The sequence below is a fragment of the Bubalus bubalis genome, chromosome 10, assembly GCF_019923935.1.
Source record: "Bubalus bubalis isolate 160015118507 breed Murrah chromosome 10, NDDB_SH_1, whole genome shotgun sequence".
Classification (NCBI taxonomy): domain Eukaryota; kingdom Metazoa; phylum Chordata; class Mammalia; order Artiodactyla; family Bovidae; genus Bubalus; species Bubalus bubalis.
Window position 1 is genome coordinate 78,160,842 of NC_059166.1, and position 14,549 is coordinate 78,175,390.

Consider the following 14,549-nt stretch of genomic DNA (forward strand, 5'->3'; position numbering starts at 1 on the left):
AATGGCTGTTGTGAGATGTATGGTCTGCATAAAGCACTCAGTACAGGGCCTGGAACATTCCAAGCACACCTGTAAAGGGGGAAATCATTTTATTGCCACAGCAGTAAATGAAAAAATAGGAGACAAAGAGGGCTACAGTTCTAGAAAGGATAACATTAAGGTTTGTTAAAGGATATATTAAGGTGAAGAGTCTGTTGAACAATAAAAATGCCATTAAGCTTATTGGTCAGCTGAAAACTCCGGAGAAAGGTGTTCCTCTGGCTTCCAGTTGGTGTGACGTAGTGATATGATCAGATAAAATCAATATGTTAGACTGGGAGTCAGAAGATGCAGTTTGTAGCCCAGTTCTGCTAGGGGTAAACTTGGCAGCTTTGGGAAGATCATTTCGGTGATAGCGGTTTCATCATGCTTAAAAATAAAGGGCTAGAACCAGACTTTGGGCTCCTCCCACGGTGCTTCCAGGAACCCTTGGGCTGCCCTGGGGAGGGGCTCAGTGGAAGGATATCTGGCCCCTGGAGCCCTCTCTTACATCATTCAGAACTGTGTCTTCTTTCCTGCTTTATATTATATACTGTGGTGTGAATATATTCTAGAGGGAGCTCAGTTACTCTAAATAGTTCAAGCACTTTGAAGCCAAATTCTTTCTAGGGTTATTTGCAGTTTCTCCCTGTTCTCCAGCATGCACTCTAGTGTAATCAGATTAGAGGAATGTCTGTTTTATTATACCTGCTGATATCTCTTCTACACTGGGCCTATGTTGTGACTTTGCAAGTTGGACCAGAGCATTTGATTTTCCTAATGTGGGGGAAAATAGACAGCATAGGTGGCTTAGTTTATATTTGAATGACTTGTTCCCCTAGCATAAGAACATTGACCAGTGCACCCTGCAGCCCTGAGCTTCCTTACTTGTTAAATTTTGTCTGAGTGTCCAAAGAAGGCTGAAAAAAATTCGTATGGCTTTTCTCTGGGAGCCAGAAATAATCAAATAACTTATGGGTCAAATGCATTCCTTATGAGCTTGCCTGAAATTAACTTAAAAAAAAAAAAAGAGAGATTTTACTCAACTAACATCCACTATGAACCATTAGGATGAACTAAGTGTCTGCCCACTGTGGTCTTATACAACTGATGGATAACAGGTAGTCATGTGACCAGCTTGGCCAAATAAAATGTGCGTTGGAAGTAAGGTGCTAGTAAGTATATACTTTTGAATCACTCTCATGCAATTTCACTAGCATTTCATCATGAGACAGGTACTGTGGAGGATTGCTCATAGGAATTTGACTCATATTTGAGTCATATACAAGATGTGATGCTGTGCTTGGTCCCTCAGGGCTCAACATTGTTAATTCATGCAACCTGAATGCAAATGCATTTTTGACCATCCAGAGTATCAGCCTTGACAGACAAACTCTAACAAAGACAAATTCATTCAAAAACATATTCTTATGTTAGTTTTCTTTTTATAGTATTAGAGCCATGCTACAGCACACACCACACAACGAAGCCCACATTTTATAAGTATTCTCCCTTATAAAGTTTCTTTAGGTGATTTCGCTTATTTTATTTCTTCTGCACTCAAAAGAGACTAGAAAGTGGCTTATCAAATATAGTAACATTCAGTTGAATTATTTGACCTGAAAATGATGACAGTCACTGTTGCTGAAAGCTGACATGAATACTAGATTTAAGATTCATGTTTAATTCAGTTCCAGTTGCCTTACTTGGGCTTAGTTGATATCATTGGACTTGGTTGATATCACTTTTAAGGGTAATGATGTCATTAACTCATAATTTCATGTAGACAAATACAGTATAGGAAACCAAAAGGCACCACATGAAAAATATAAATCTCAGAAGTCTAACATGGTATGTCGATCATTTAACACAATGACTGAGTTACAAATAAAATGTCAGTAGACTGCACGTTTCTAATAGAACAAATAAGTATCTTCTTTGAAAGGAAATATAACACATGTGAATAGCACCGTTTTGATTAAGCATTAGACAAGTAATACGTATATTTCAACCTAAAATAAAGAAGGCATTGACTTTCAGAAACACTGCTCCCTGGACACTGACAAAGTACTTAGTTTTAAAACTTAAAAACGTTAACGTTTGAAAACATATGAACCTTTTTTTCCCCATAGCTATTTCTGTCTTGTCTCACATTCACTAAAAATAAATGACTTTTAAAATTCCATGTGGGAAAACTTGAACATGACATTCTTCAGATAGACTTTCCAGTGGTTATAAAATAACTGGGTTTGGAAAAGGTGTATTGTGATAGAAATAATTAATTAGTAAATGAAAAATTAAGCTATCACTTCTTTGACTCACTGGAAATGATTTATGGTTCAACATGGAATTAAGCCAGTTGTATCCTTGCCAAATGCTATATTATTTATTCTATAGCTGAGCATCTGACAATTTTACTTAGAAAAATCCCATGGTAGGTTATGGTTTCTGGATCTAACCTAGCAGAAGTGAAATGTCTTTTAAAACATGGTTGGTGTAGGTGGCCAACCAACAACCAGCTCTGGTGCAGAGGTGATGTTTGAAACCAGATAGCACAGTTGCTAACACAGCTAGGTCTTTGGAGCTGACCTCTCTTTTTTTGTTATTTTAGGAATTCTCCTACTTTCAAATCATTTGAGGAGAGGGTTGAGACAACTGTCACAAGCCTTAAGGTACAGATGAAGTAAATTTTGCGTCATGGGGTTCATGAATCAGGAAGGCTTAGTCGCTTGGTTCCAAAGGCGGGGCCACCAGCATTTGGTTCCAAGGCTGCCACCAACAAGGCAGCCTTGCACCGAGTCACTTTTCTTCAGATATAAATCTGTAAATAAAACCAGTATTGAATATTGTTACTGTATATGTACAAGGTTGTTCATATAAACCATTCAGGAGTGAATTGTGCATTCAAGTGAATTGGGCTTGGGTTGATCTCTTTGCTGGTTAGAACTCTTAATGCTATTACTCAAGAAGAAGATATGTGATAGATGAATGTGGATAGGACAAACCATATGTGAACTCTGAATTTAGAGTGTAAGCGAAATTTCAGTAACAGCTCAGAGCTCCTCTGATTTGGTGTATCAGTAGAAATAAACTTGGCTCCATGGATTATCCTGCCATCCACCACCCCTCAACTATTTAGATTTGTTTACTGCATTCACATACTGAGCACAGCACGGCATGAAGGCAAAATGAAGCTGAGTCACAAAATGTATTATTTTGTAATGGTGCATTTGTTCCCTGCATATATACTGAAAAGATGTCTGTTGTATAGTAGGTGCTAAAAAAATTGATTGAATTTCATGTTTGAGCATAGATAAATTAATGTACTGAAGATAAAAGAGCAAAAACAGAAGCAGTCTAATCTTAAATGTATAGAACATTTAAAACAGGAAAAATCATGGATACTACTAAGATTTTTTTAAAGGTATTACTTAAACATAATTACATCTTGATATTATCACTATTTTGTATACAATCCATTTCTGTATTTCCCTATTACTGGGAAAATTAAGAAGATGTGTGACCTTTAACTAGCTCAAAAGCAGATATAGGCATGTGCTGATTACCCAGCTGCTTCTGAATCAGGCAGCCCTCACATGTGCTGCCAGGTGAGAGTCTATGAGATTGTAAGTAATTCCTTCCTGGAGGTCCTATATGCTCTTATCAATTTTGAGCTGGAGGGTCCTTCCCTTTAGAGGAGGGTTTTTACATGGTCTTCTCTTTTCCAGGCCTGTGATTAGGTGTTTAAGGCCCAAGAATGAAATTATTACTCAGCATTTACCATGCTTTCATTGACTTCAGTTACAAGCAGTTTCTAGTTGCACAGTTCTACTGCTCTGCTTGTCAACGTTATCATTTATTGAGTGTTTAGGAACCAGGAGGAGCCATTATATTGCCCCTGTTTGTAGAGAAAACTTTTGATAGGGAGGGACATGCAGTGTCACAGACATTTCTCTTGCTAAAATACCTAATTTCAAAAGAGAAGATTAAAAAAACCCTAGGGGTTAATTTCTCAACATTTGGTTCTCAGCCTTAGACAGTCCAAGAAGGATGGATTCTGTTGTTAGCTAAATTCGGACATAGGAAAAGTACATTTTTAGGTTTCCTTTAGAAGAAGGAGATATGAAGAAGCAAAAGAAGAAGAAAGAACAACCTATTTACTTTTGCTTTTAGGAAAATCTAGTAAGCTTACAGGTCACATATGATTCAAGAGTTTGATCCACACTGTCAGCCTCTCACTTTTCTCACCTCATCTGAATGGAAGGTATAGACTGTGCCTCCTCCCTCTACTGCTAAGTCACTTCAGTCATGTCCGACTCTGTGCGACCCCACAGACGGCAGCCCACCAGGCTCCCCCGTCCCTGGGATTCTCCAGGCAAGAACCCCGGAGTGGGTTGCCATTTCCTTCTCCAGTGCATGAAAGTGAAAAGTGAAAATGAAGTCGCTCATTTGTGTCCGACTCTTCACGACCCCACGGACTGCAGCCCACCAGGCTCCTCCGTCCATGGGATTTTCCAGGCAAGAGCACTGGAGTGGGGTGCCATCACCTCCGCCCTCAGACATGTACAAAACCAACTCAGCCAACTGGATACTAGCCTGTGTCAAGACCACCTGAAAACAGGTCCTATATCTGCACGACTGCCCATAGATTTTACAAGACTCACATCCCACCCATCTCCTGGGTCATGGTCAATGCTTAGTTTCCCTTCTTCCTGCCCACACAGACAGTGGAGAATAGCTGAGAATCATTCTTTGTGTCAAACCGTCAATTACAAATTCCTCATTCCTTTTGTTTTCCAGACTAAACAGCAGATGTTTAACCCTTCCTACATTGTTTATTTTCTGTGCAGTTTACTGTTGTGTTCTGAATCTTCTCCAAAACTTCCATAACTTTCTTCAATTATGAATCCTGAGGCTGTTTCCTGCTGAAGGAATGACTCATGAATCAGTAAGGATGAGTGAAATAACCTGTAGGTCGATATGCTGTATTTGTACTGACCCATACTGCTTCAAGCCTGATTTTTCAAACACCACTTAGAGGGGATCATGTTCATATTTGAGTTCTATTAGAAATAATGTTCTGCTGTGAAGTGAGGTCCGTTCCTGCCATCTTCTCACACAATCTGTCACACCATCTGGCATTTGTACCCAATGGATCATTTGGTGGATCATTCGTATTTTATACCCAATTGTGTAGTTAGTTTGATTTTCCAGAAAAGCTTGCCAATTCATCTAAATCATACAAAGGTAGTCCTTTCCACCTACATCCTTGTAATACACATCCTTATAAGACACATCAGTGTATGACTTGAAATCTTGGCTGGTGTCACCTGTATACTCAATAAGCACAATTTCTATTTCATCTAAAACAAGCAAACAGAAAGCAGACCTAGAATCAGCTCCTATGAAACCATATTTGGAACATTGTTCTACCATGTTCCAGTGAATCACGAGCAATGACATCCTTTCCAACTATTGTATTGTTCCATACCAAGCAGAACATATTTTCAGTGCACCTACTTTTTGATAAGCACATTGTATAGCCTAAATTAAAACCTCAAAAAAGGTAAGACATATGGGAGTTGGACTGTGAAGAAGGCTGAGAGCTGAAGAATTGATGCTTTTGAACTGTGGTATTGGAGAAGACTCTTGAGAGTCCCTTGGACTGCAAGGCGATCCAACCAGTCCATTCTAAAGGAGATCAGCCCTGGGATTTCTTTGGAAGGAATGATGCTAAAGCTGAAACTCCAGTACTTTGGCCATGTCATGCGAAGAGTTGACTCATTGGAAAAGACTCTGATGCTGGGAGGGATTGGGGGCAAGAGGAGAAGGGGACGACAGAGAATGAGATGGCTGGATGGCATCACTGACTCGATGGACGTGAGTCTCAGTGAACTCTGGGAGTTGGTGATGGACAGGGAGGCCTGGCGTGCTGCGATTCATGGGGTCACAAAGAGTCGGACACGACTGAGCAACTGATCTGATTATACGTATTGATTCTTTGTGTCCTTTCAACTAGACCTTTTATTATGAGAGACCAGGAAACCCAATTCAGTAATTCTAAGAAATTTTTTTTTGCTAAGAGCAGTTATAATTTTGGGGACATAATGACAAATTCTTGGATGAAAAACAATTTTGAAGGGAAGAGTTCAGGAGAAGCTTATTGTTCACATCTCTGCTTAAGCACATGTGTATGTGCTAAGTCCCTTCAGTTGTGTCCAACTCTTTGTGGCCCTGTGGACGTGTAGCCCACCAGCTTCTTCGGTCCATGGGATTCTCCAGGCAAGAATACTGGAGTAGGTTACCATGCCATTCTCCAAGGGATCTTCCCAACCCAGGGATTGAACCCAAGTCTCTCAAGTCTCCTGCATTGGCAGGGGAGTTCTTTACCACTAGCACCATCTGGGAAGCCCACATCCTTGGCTTTAGGCAGTACTTTAGTATTATAGTATGTGGTCATTAAACTCATATGGTTAGGAAACCCCTTTAGTCCACTCCTTTCTTTGCTAAATTGCTTTATTTCAAAGTGGTTTCCTCCTTCTTTAATTTTCTCTTTTGATTTGAGAAATTGAAAACTAGAAGAGAAGAATAAAACAAAGCCCAGAAGAATACATCAGCAGTTGGTATTCACCGGACTCAATACTCTGTATGACTGAATGTGACTAAAGAGGAAGATGAAAACTATTAATAGAGTCAATTACATTGAATTAGACTTATCTCTCTCAGAAAATAAGCATAGTGAAAAATTAGGTAGTTAAAGCCAATCCCCTGCTTCTTCCCAGTGTTAAGATAACAGAGTAGAGGAGGAATCAATGCTCTGTGTCTGAGGTCTGCAAACTAAGATGGATGGACTGAATCCAGCTGGTCCCCTATTTTTAAGTGATCTGTATGCTAAGAAATGATTTTTACTTTTTTCTTAATGGTAATTATTCATCAAAGGAAGAATAATATTTTGTAATTTGAAAATTAAATTACATGAAATTCACATTTCAGTGTCCATACATACAGCTTTTATGGAACTCAGCCATGCTTATTCACTTATATATTATCTTGGCTGATTTCTACCATGGCTGATTTGAGTATTTGTGACAGAGACTATGTGGTTCTCAAGTCTAAAATATTTATAATCTGTCACTTTCCAGAATGAGTTTTCCAATTCCAAGCAGAGTGGAAAAACTCAACTTAGTAACTGACTTTATAGAGGCAGAGGGATTTTAGCGACAGTGGGAGAAAAGTATGTGTGTGATTTTCGAGAACTGAACTGCTTTCAAAACCTGGTTAAAGTTTTTAAAGGGCAGGCCAGGCAATCAGCAGGTACATTCCCCAATGTAGTCTATGTCCTTGTGAGTGATCATAATAAGTGACAGGGAGCTGTAGATAGAATTTTGGAAATAGCCACATTATCTATTCTGTACCTTTCTTTTCCTCAAAGTGTTTTTCCATATTGTTACTGGTTAAAGGAGGGCCAAGACTTGCATTAAGCCTTTGGGGCCATTAAATATTCTTTTGAAAGACCATTTGCTAAGAAATTTTTCAAAGTACTTAACCATATTCCTTAATTATAAATTGATTTCTTCCTGACTATATTCTTAGCCAACAACAAGTATACAAAAAGAGCATCTGAAAGCATCATAACTTTGCATTTTAAGGTATATCCTCCTATTAAGACCGCTGCCTGGAAAGATGTGGGGTGACTTAAGCCATGATTTATCTCCAGCTCTCAAAGTGGAGACCAGAGATCATGTTCCCTTGATCCACTCTGCTTTCCAAGAGACATTTACCAGAACTTCAGATTGTCTTGTTAAGTCTCAAAATGAAAAGTTGGCGTCGCTTGAAGGAGTTCCTACATTTGTAAAATTGGGGGGATTTATCTAATATTCAATTCTGTTTAGATTAAATTGGTTCTCTGGGTAACTGAAGAGACGGTGCAAATCCACAGATCTGGACATGCCCCTGAAGGGACTGAGAATTTTAGATGTAGAAGGGACAAAGAGAATATTGATAAAGTTAGAGAGACAAAGAGAGTGTTGTACAAATTAAAGTTTCGAGGCCAGCCACCAAACCCAAATATGATTGACACCCTAGCCCTCTGTGAAAGGAAACAACTTCTCTACATCCTTTGCATACCTTTTGCATGCCCGCTCAAGAAAACAAGTATTTCTGAACTTCAGAGTAATCCATCTTATTTTTTAAAATTACGAAAATGACGAACTAACTGCACGTGTGCCTCTCTGCCTGTTTCAGACGAAAGTAGGTGGGGCGAACCACGGCGGCGGCAGCTTTGAGGAGGTGCTGAGCTCCACGGCGCACGCCAGCGCGCAGAGCTCGGCCGGCGGCCCACGACTGGCCGAGGGGGAGGAGCTGCAGTGCTAAGGCCCCGCCCTGCCCGCATGCCTCCGGAAGGAAGACCACAGTCCTGCGGGGAAGACACGGGCCTTGACCTTGTTCTTCAAATGGCTTCGCCTCAAAGTTTAATTAAATGATTTACATTTGAATTCGTGTCTTTGCGGGACCACGCAACCATTTTAGAGTTCCTAGATTGTCATCTTTTAAAATGTAGACTTCAGCAGGTACACAGTTGGTCATGACCTTTGTTTTTGTGTAATTCAACATGTTTTCCAAACCTGTAGCTGTTAATTATTTGCTTTGATTTTTGCTTGGACTCCTATAGGAAGTGCATGTCTTTGAAGTCTAAGTGCCCCCTTTCAGTTCTGTCTGATGGATAGCTCTCTTTCTGACTGGCTCCAGCAGGGAATGAGATGACACTGCAAATATCCTCAAACCGCCTGTGAGCTCCTTCACCTACTTCAATTAATTCCTTATGCTTATTTGAGCAATTAAAATAATTGATTTTAATGATAACTTTGAATCCTTAATTTCTTTACATTTCAGGGCTGTTGATGACCTTGATAGGTGGTAGTGTAATTCTGCAGATGCTGTTTTAAAATCAACTTCTACTGCTAATCTGGACAATATAAGAGGATACATAAGTAATTATAACGTCTGCTACTTTAGGATGCTAAAACAATCTCCAATTCTGAAATTCTCTCATATCTACCTAGAATAGTATCTAACTCAGGTAACTCTGAGTTAAGTAGGCAAGAAACAGATGCAAAAGGATTTGCTAGAAAATGGTAGAAGCAGAGTTCTGCCACTCTTTCCGGTTTGCAAACTGCTCACACACACACACACAAAAAGTCATCTTAGTACGATCAGATTTCTGCAGTAATGTTTACCTTCCACATCAAAAACTTCTCTTTTCTTCTCAATGGGAACATATGTTTGTTGTTAGGTAGCAGGTAGCATTTATTATTAGTAGTGTGTGTCGGGGGGGTGGGGGTGGGGGTGTATAATTTCCTCAGTTCTGTCTCATCGCAGCAAAAATTTGAAATGGCAGACCAGTGTCGCAGCTCTGTTACAGCTCAGTTTTATTGGGCAAGCAAAGAGTACACCCTTGAGGCATGAGGGTGGGCCAACCCAAAAGGAGAGGCCTCAATCTGTCTTGGCGTCCTCCTTTTTATTCATTCATCTCCTCCTCCCCTTGAGCCTGCCCTATGCCAATTGGGGTAGGCAAGAAGGGGGCATGTTTGTTTCACCTGAAGCTCTCACTCCAGTCTGCGGATTTTCTTCTGTTCCGTTTTCGCAGGCTTTTCTCTTTCTTTGTCTTTTAGCCACTGCCATTTCGGACTCCTTTTTTCTATTCTAATTACCTGACAGTAGCATCCTATAGCTACATTTTAAAAATGTACACTCTAGAATGTAGAATAGACTTACCAACTGGAAAAAAAAACACCCAAATTTAAATATAGTAATAATATATATAACATATAAGTTATTTATAAATAATATATAATCCATATAATGTGCCTAACATAGTATGTTCATTGTTCATTTTTAACTTCATTAGATAGAAGTGGGTATTTGTGACACACTGAAATAAAGCTAACTTTAAAAAATTCTGTTCACATTAATGGAGCAGGACAAGCCATATACCTAACTGAAAATCAACCTGGTTCAGGGACACAGAATCTCCAAGGCCTGGACTCTCGGGAGCAACAGGTGTGGGGATGTAAACTCGAACCAGAGTAGATGAATGTGGACAAAGGAGCTCTGCCAGTCAAAGTGTTGACATTCTCCCTAACTTAGCCTTCCAGCCTGCTGGCTGAAGCCAAACCCTGTCTAGCTGGCTTGTGACTGTGTTGCTTGCCCACTGCTGTGGCGTGCCCTTGGGCTGTCTGTCCACTCTACAGTGGCCTGGTCACCTCTTATAAACTCACTGCCACCTTCTTTTGGCCACATTCCGCACACTGCATTGTATTAGAAAATGCAGTTACATTGCTATAAACAAATGTCTTCATTCACCAACCCATTTCTACACACAATAGTCTCAGCCTTACAATCTGAAAACACAGCATGAAAACTGGGCAGAAAAATGATCAAGAAAATTAGTGTTAATGCTCAAAGCTAAAATAAACTATATCTTAGCTGTTTATTTTAAATCATTCTTCAAAAATTCTATTTTGATATTTTATAAAAACTATATTCATATCACCTCTATTAATTGTCAAGTTTTTAAAAATTATTCCCTCTGAGCAAGGAATGGTATGATGCCCATGGTGTCTTTTTTCATTCTGCCATGAGATGTGTGATAAATAACCCACATCAGTTCAGTTCAGTTCAGTTCAGTCGCTCAGTTGTGTTTGACTCTTTGCGACCCCATGAATCGCAGCATGCCAGGCCTCCCTGTCCATCACCAACTCCCAGAGTTCACTCAAACTCATGTCCATCGAGTCAGTGATGCCATCCAGCCATCTCATCCTCTGTAGTCCCCTCGTCCTCCTGCCCTCAATCTTTCCCAGCATCAGGGTCTTTTCCAATGAGTCAACTCTTCGCATGAGGTGGCCAAAGTATTGGAGTTTCAGCTTCAGCATCCGTCCTTCCAATGAACACCCAGCACTGATCTCCTTTATTATGGACATGTTGGATCTCCTTGCAGTCCAAGGGACTCTCAAGAGTCTTCTCCAACACCACAGTTCAAAAGCATCAATTCTTTGGTGCTCAGCTTTCTTCACAGTCCAACTCTCACGTCCATACATGACCACTGGAAAAACCATAGTCTCGACTAGATGGACCTTTGTTGGCAAAGTAATATCTCTGCTTTTCAGTATACTATCTAGGTTGGTCATAACTTTCCTTCCAAGGAGTAAGCGCCTTTTAATTTCATGGCTGCAATCACCATCTGTGGTGATTTTGGAGCCCCAAAAAATAAAGTCTGACACTAAGCCATGCTGTGTGGGGCCACCAAAGACGGACGGGTCATGGTGGAGAGGTATGACAGAATGTGGTCCATTGGAGAAGGGAATGGCAAACCACTTCAGTATTCTTGCCTTGAGAACCCCATGAACAGTATGAAAAGGCAAAATGATAGGATACTGAAAGGGGTACTCCCCTGGTCGCTAGGTGCCCAATATGCTACTGGAGATCAGTGGAGAAATAACTCCAGAAAGAATGAAGGGATGGAGCCAAAGCAAAAACAATACCCAGTTGTGGATGTGTCTGGTGATAGAAGCAAGGTCCGATGCTGTTAAGAGCAATATTACATAGGAACCTGGAATGTCAGGTCCATGAAACAGGGCAAATTGGAAGTGGTCAAACAGGAGACGGCAAGAGTGAACGTCGACATTCTAGGAATCAGTGAACTAAAATGGACTGGAATGGGTGAATTTAACTCAGATGACCATTATATCTACTACTGCAGGCAGGAATCCCTTAGAAGAAATGGAGTAGCCATCATGGTCAACAAAAGAGTCCAAAATGTACTACTTGGATGCAGTCTCGAAAACGACAGAATGATCTCTGTTCGTTTCCAAGGCAAACCATTCAATATCACATCACTTAAGTAGAATAATTAAAACAGTCGTTGGTTGGTAGGTCTCATTTTCTCACTGCCTAATGACTCTGGAGCTGCCCGTGTCTCCCTGACTTTGACGGGCAAGTGTATCCCAATTTGACCGGCTGCTGAGTTGCCCTATTTTGTTCAGCTGGGCTCAGCTCACATGCAGTATTTTCAAGTGTTCCACAGTACTGAACAGTATTTGCACACAATGGACATATTTGGCTAACAAATCAAAACAGCTTCAGGCTAGATCAGCACCAAGTATATGAAATGATATTACAATATGTATACCAAAATTACATCTCAATAATCAAAAAGTCCAATGTGAATTGTGATTACAAAATATTTTTTTTGAAGCCATTCTGTAATTTAACCATTTATCACTTATTAAATCCTGTTGTTTTGATGGAGAATATTCATAAATTCACACTACACCTTTATCTCATCGGCTATGACTCTTGATAGTCATGTCAGCAAAACAATCGGCATTTCCCCTAAATTACACATTTCTTATAGATCTGGTCATGAACCATGGAAAACAGAACAACTGTGTGCTTTACTGTGAACACTCCTGATAAGCCATGCCACTCACAGTGGTCAACGTGATGAGAACACTGGGGATCTAAGTGACTGTTGTGCCTCTGTACATTGTTCCAAAATTATGTCAGCCTGAAAGTTGTTGAACTTCACTGTATAGTAGTGCATAAGGTCGTGAATGTTAACCCCAGCCCTCTCCTCTCACTTTTGATCAGGTTGGAGTGTGGATGGGTGCAATAAAACAATGTAACCGGGAAGGGTTAATGTTGAATTTATGTTGCTTGCTGCTGCTAAGTCGCTTCAGTTGTGTCCGACCCTGTGCGACCCCATGGACTGCAGCCTACCAGGCTTCTCCGTCCATGGGATTCTCCAGGCAAGAACATTGGAGTGGGTTGCCATTTCCTTCATGTTGCTCATGTGACTTTAACCCTCATTTTGCCACTTTTGGGGCTTCCCTGGTGGCTCTGATGGTAAAGAATCTGCCTGCAATGTGGGAGACCTGGGTTCAATCCCTGGGTCAGGGAAGATCACCTGGAGAAAGGCATAGCAACGCACTCCAATATTCTTGCCTGGAGAATTCCATGGACAGAGGGGCCTGGGAGATGACAATCCAGGGCTGCAATGAGTTGGACATGACTGAGCGACTAACACTTTGCCACCTTGTTATTATAGGCATACATAATTGCCTGCCTTGGGGAGATAACCTGAGCCCACCTACCTGTGAAGGACAGTAAGGAAGTGAAACTAATATATCCATCCCCCTGCCTGAGGCTTGCCATTCTGAGACATTTGCAGGGATTGAATAGTCTTTTTACTTGTTTCCTCACTTCCCCCCACCTCTGATCCATAAAAGAACCTGGCAACCAGGCCCTGGGAAGATGCTTATTTTGAGGTGCTATCTTGCCATCTTTTTGGTCAGCCACCTTTCCGAATAAAGTCGTCTTCCTTGCCTTAACACCTTGTCTCAGATTTATTGGCCCATCTTTTGGCAAACAGAGCGAGCCTGGACTTGGTAACAGGGAGATGGTGATAATGTGACGTGGAAAGCAACTGTTTCAAACCTGGTGTTTAAATATATTATTCCAGTAAGCAAGATTTAGGAGTAAATGTGAACCCTCACGTGGCAGGTAAATGAAAAACAGATGATTGTGACCAGTATTAAGTCTGACCCAGTAAAAACTTCCAAAGTCTCTGTGTGGATTTATGAAAATTACAGCAGGCAAATATCCCAATAAAACTCCAGAGTTACAGAACATCTTCTGGTTTTAAATATCTGAACTTTATCTGGGGTTATTTTGTGTGCATGATTTCATGCCAGGAGGAAAAAAAAAAACTCCAAGATACTGATATGGTTCTGTTCTCTTGCTAATCGTATCTCCGGTAATAACCCGACTTTGTTGACTTTCCACCATTTACTGCTTTTTACATAGTGTGGCTATGATGCAACAGCATTTCAGTGCAGAGCAGCACAACTCTTTGCAGTGCAGATCGGCTCTATGTACACACGTGTGTTGTCTCTGAAGAGATCACAGCACCTTGCTTCCGGCAAACTGGGTATCCATGGATACTGCAAAGAGTTTCCAAAGAAACGCTGCCTAGAATTCTCACCATGCCAGCCTTTTTAGGCCCTCTTCAAATGGAAACTGACATCTGAATTAAAGGGGTAGGCATCATGCTTCCACCAAACTCTTGAGCTGGCCTGCACAGACAGCCATCCTTTCTTCACCATTCAGTGGCTGTGCATCATTTAAAGGCAAGCATCTTATCCTGTGAAAGGGAAATGAGGGGAAGAAGCCAGGTCTAACGTGATCTCTTCATAAGGTCCAATGACCCAGTAATAACTTATTATGTATTTCTTGTCTGGTGATAAATATAATCAAGGCCTGAAAAATATAAACCAGCCAGGGGAAAAGCAGAGGCAGACAAATAACATTTAAAATTGCACACCCAGATTTCTATCCCCAGATGACGAAAAGGATTGCAGGGAAGGAACCATGACCAGGTTTTCAAGTCTGTGATCAGGGGCCTAGAACAGGTCACAGTGAATTAAAGATTGGGCTGCAGAACTTGAATAAAGCAGCATTTCAATTGATGGGAG

The 14,549-nt window shown here is 40.7% G+C and overlaps 1 protein-coding gene across 7 annotated transcripts in view; it reads left to right on the forward strand.

Moving 5' to 3' along the window:
* The window catches only part of TPD52L1 (TPD52 like 1), a 92,427-nt gene extending 83,547 nt beyond the window's left edge, over positions 1–8,880 (forward strand). For 6 of the 7 annotated variants that reach the window (XM_044924450.2, XM_006049324.3, XM_044924447.1 and 3 more), the window contains 2 exons: positions 2,630–2,690; positions 8,263–8,880. In XM_044924450.2, the coding sequence (XP_044780385.1) occupies positions 2,630–2,690; positions 8,263–8,391 (190 nt within the window). In that variant the 3' untranslated portion in view covers positions 8,392–8,880. The remainder of the gene's footprint in view (positions 1–2,629; positions 2,691–8,262) is intronic. The other variant, XM_044924451.1, reaches the window with a different exon arrangement.
* The last annotated feature ends 5,669 nt before the right edge of the window (positions 8,881–14,549 follow it).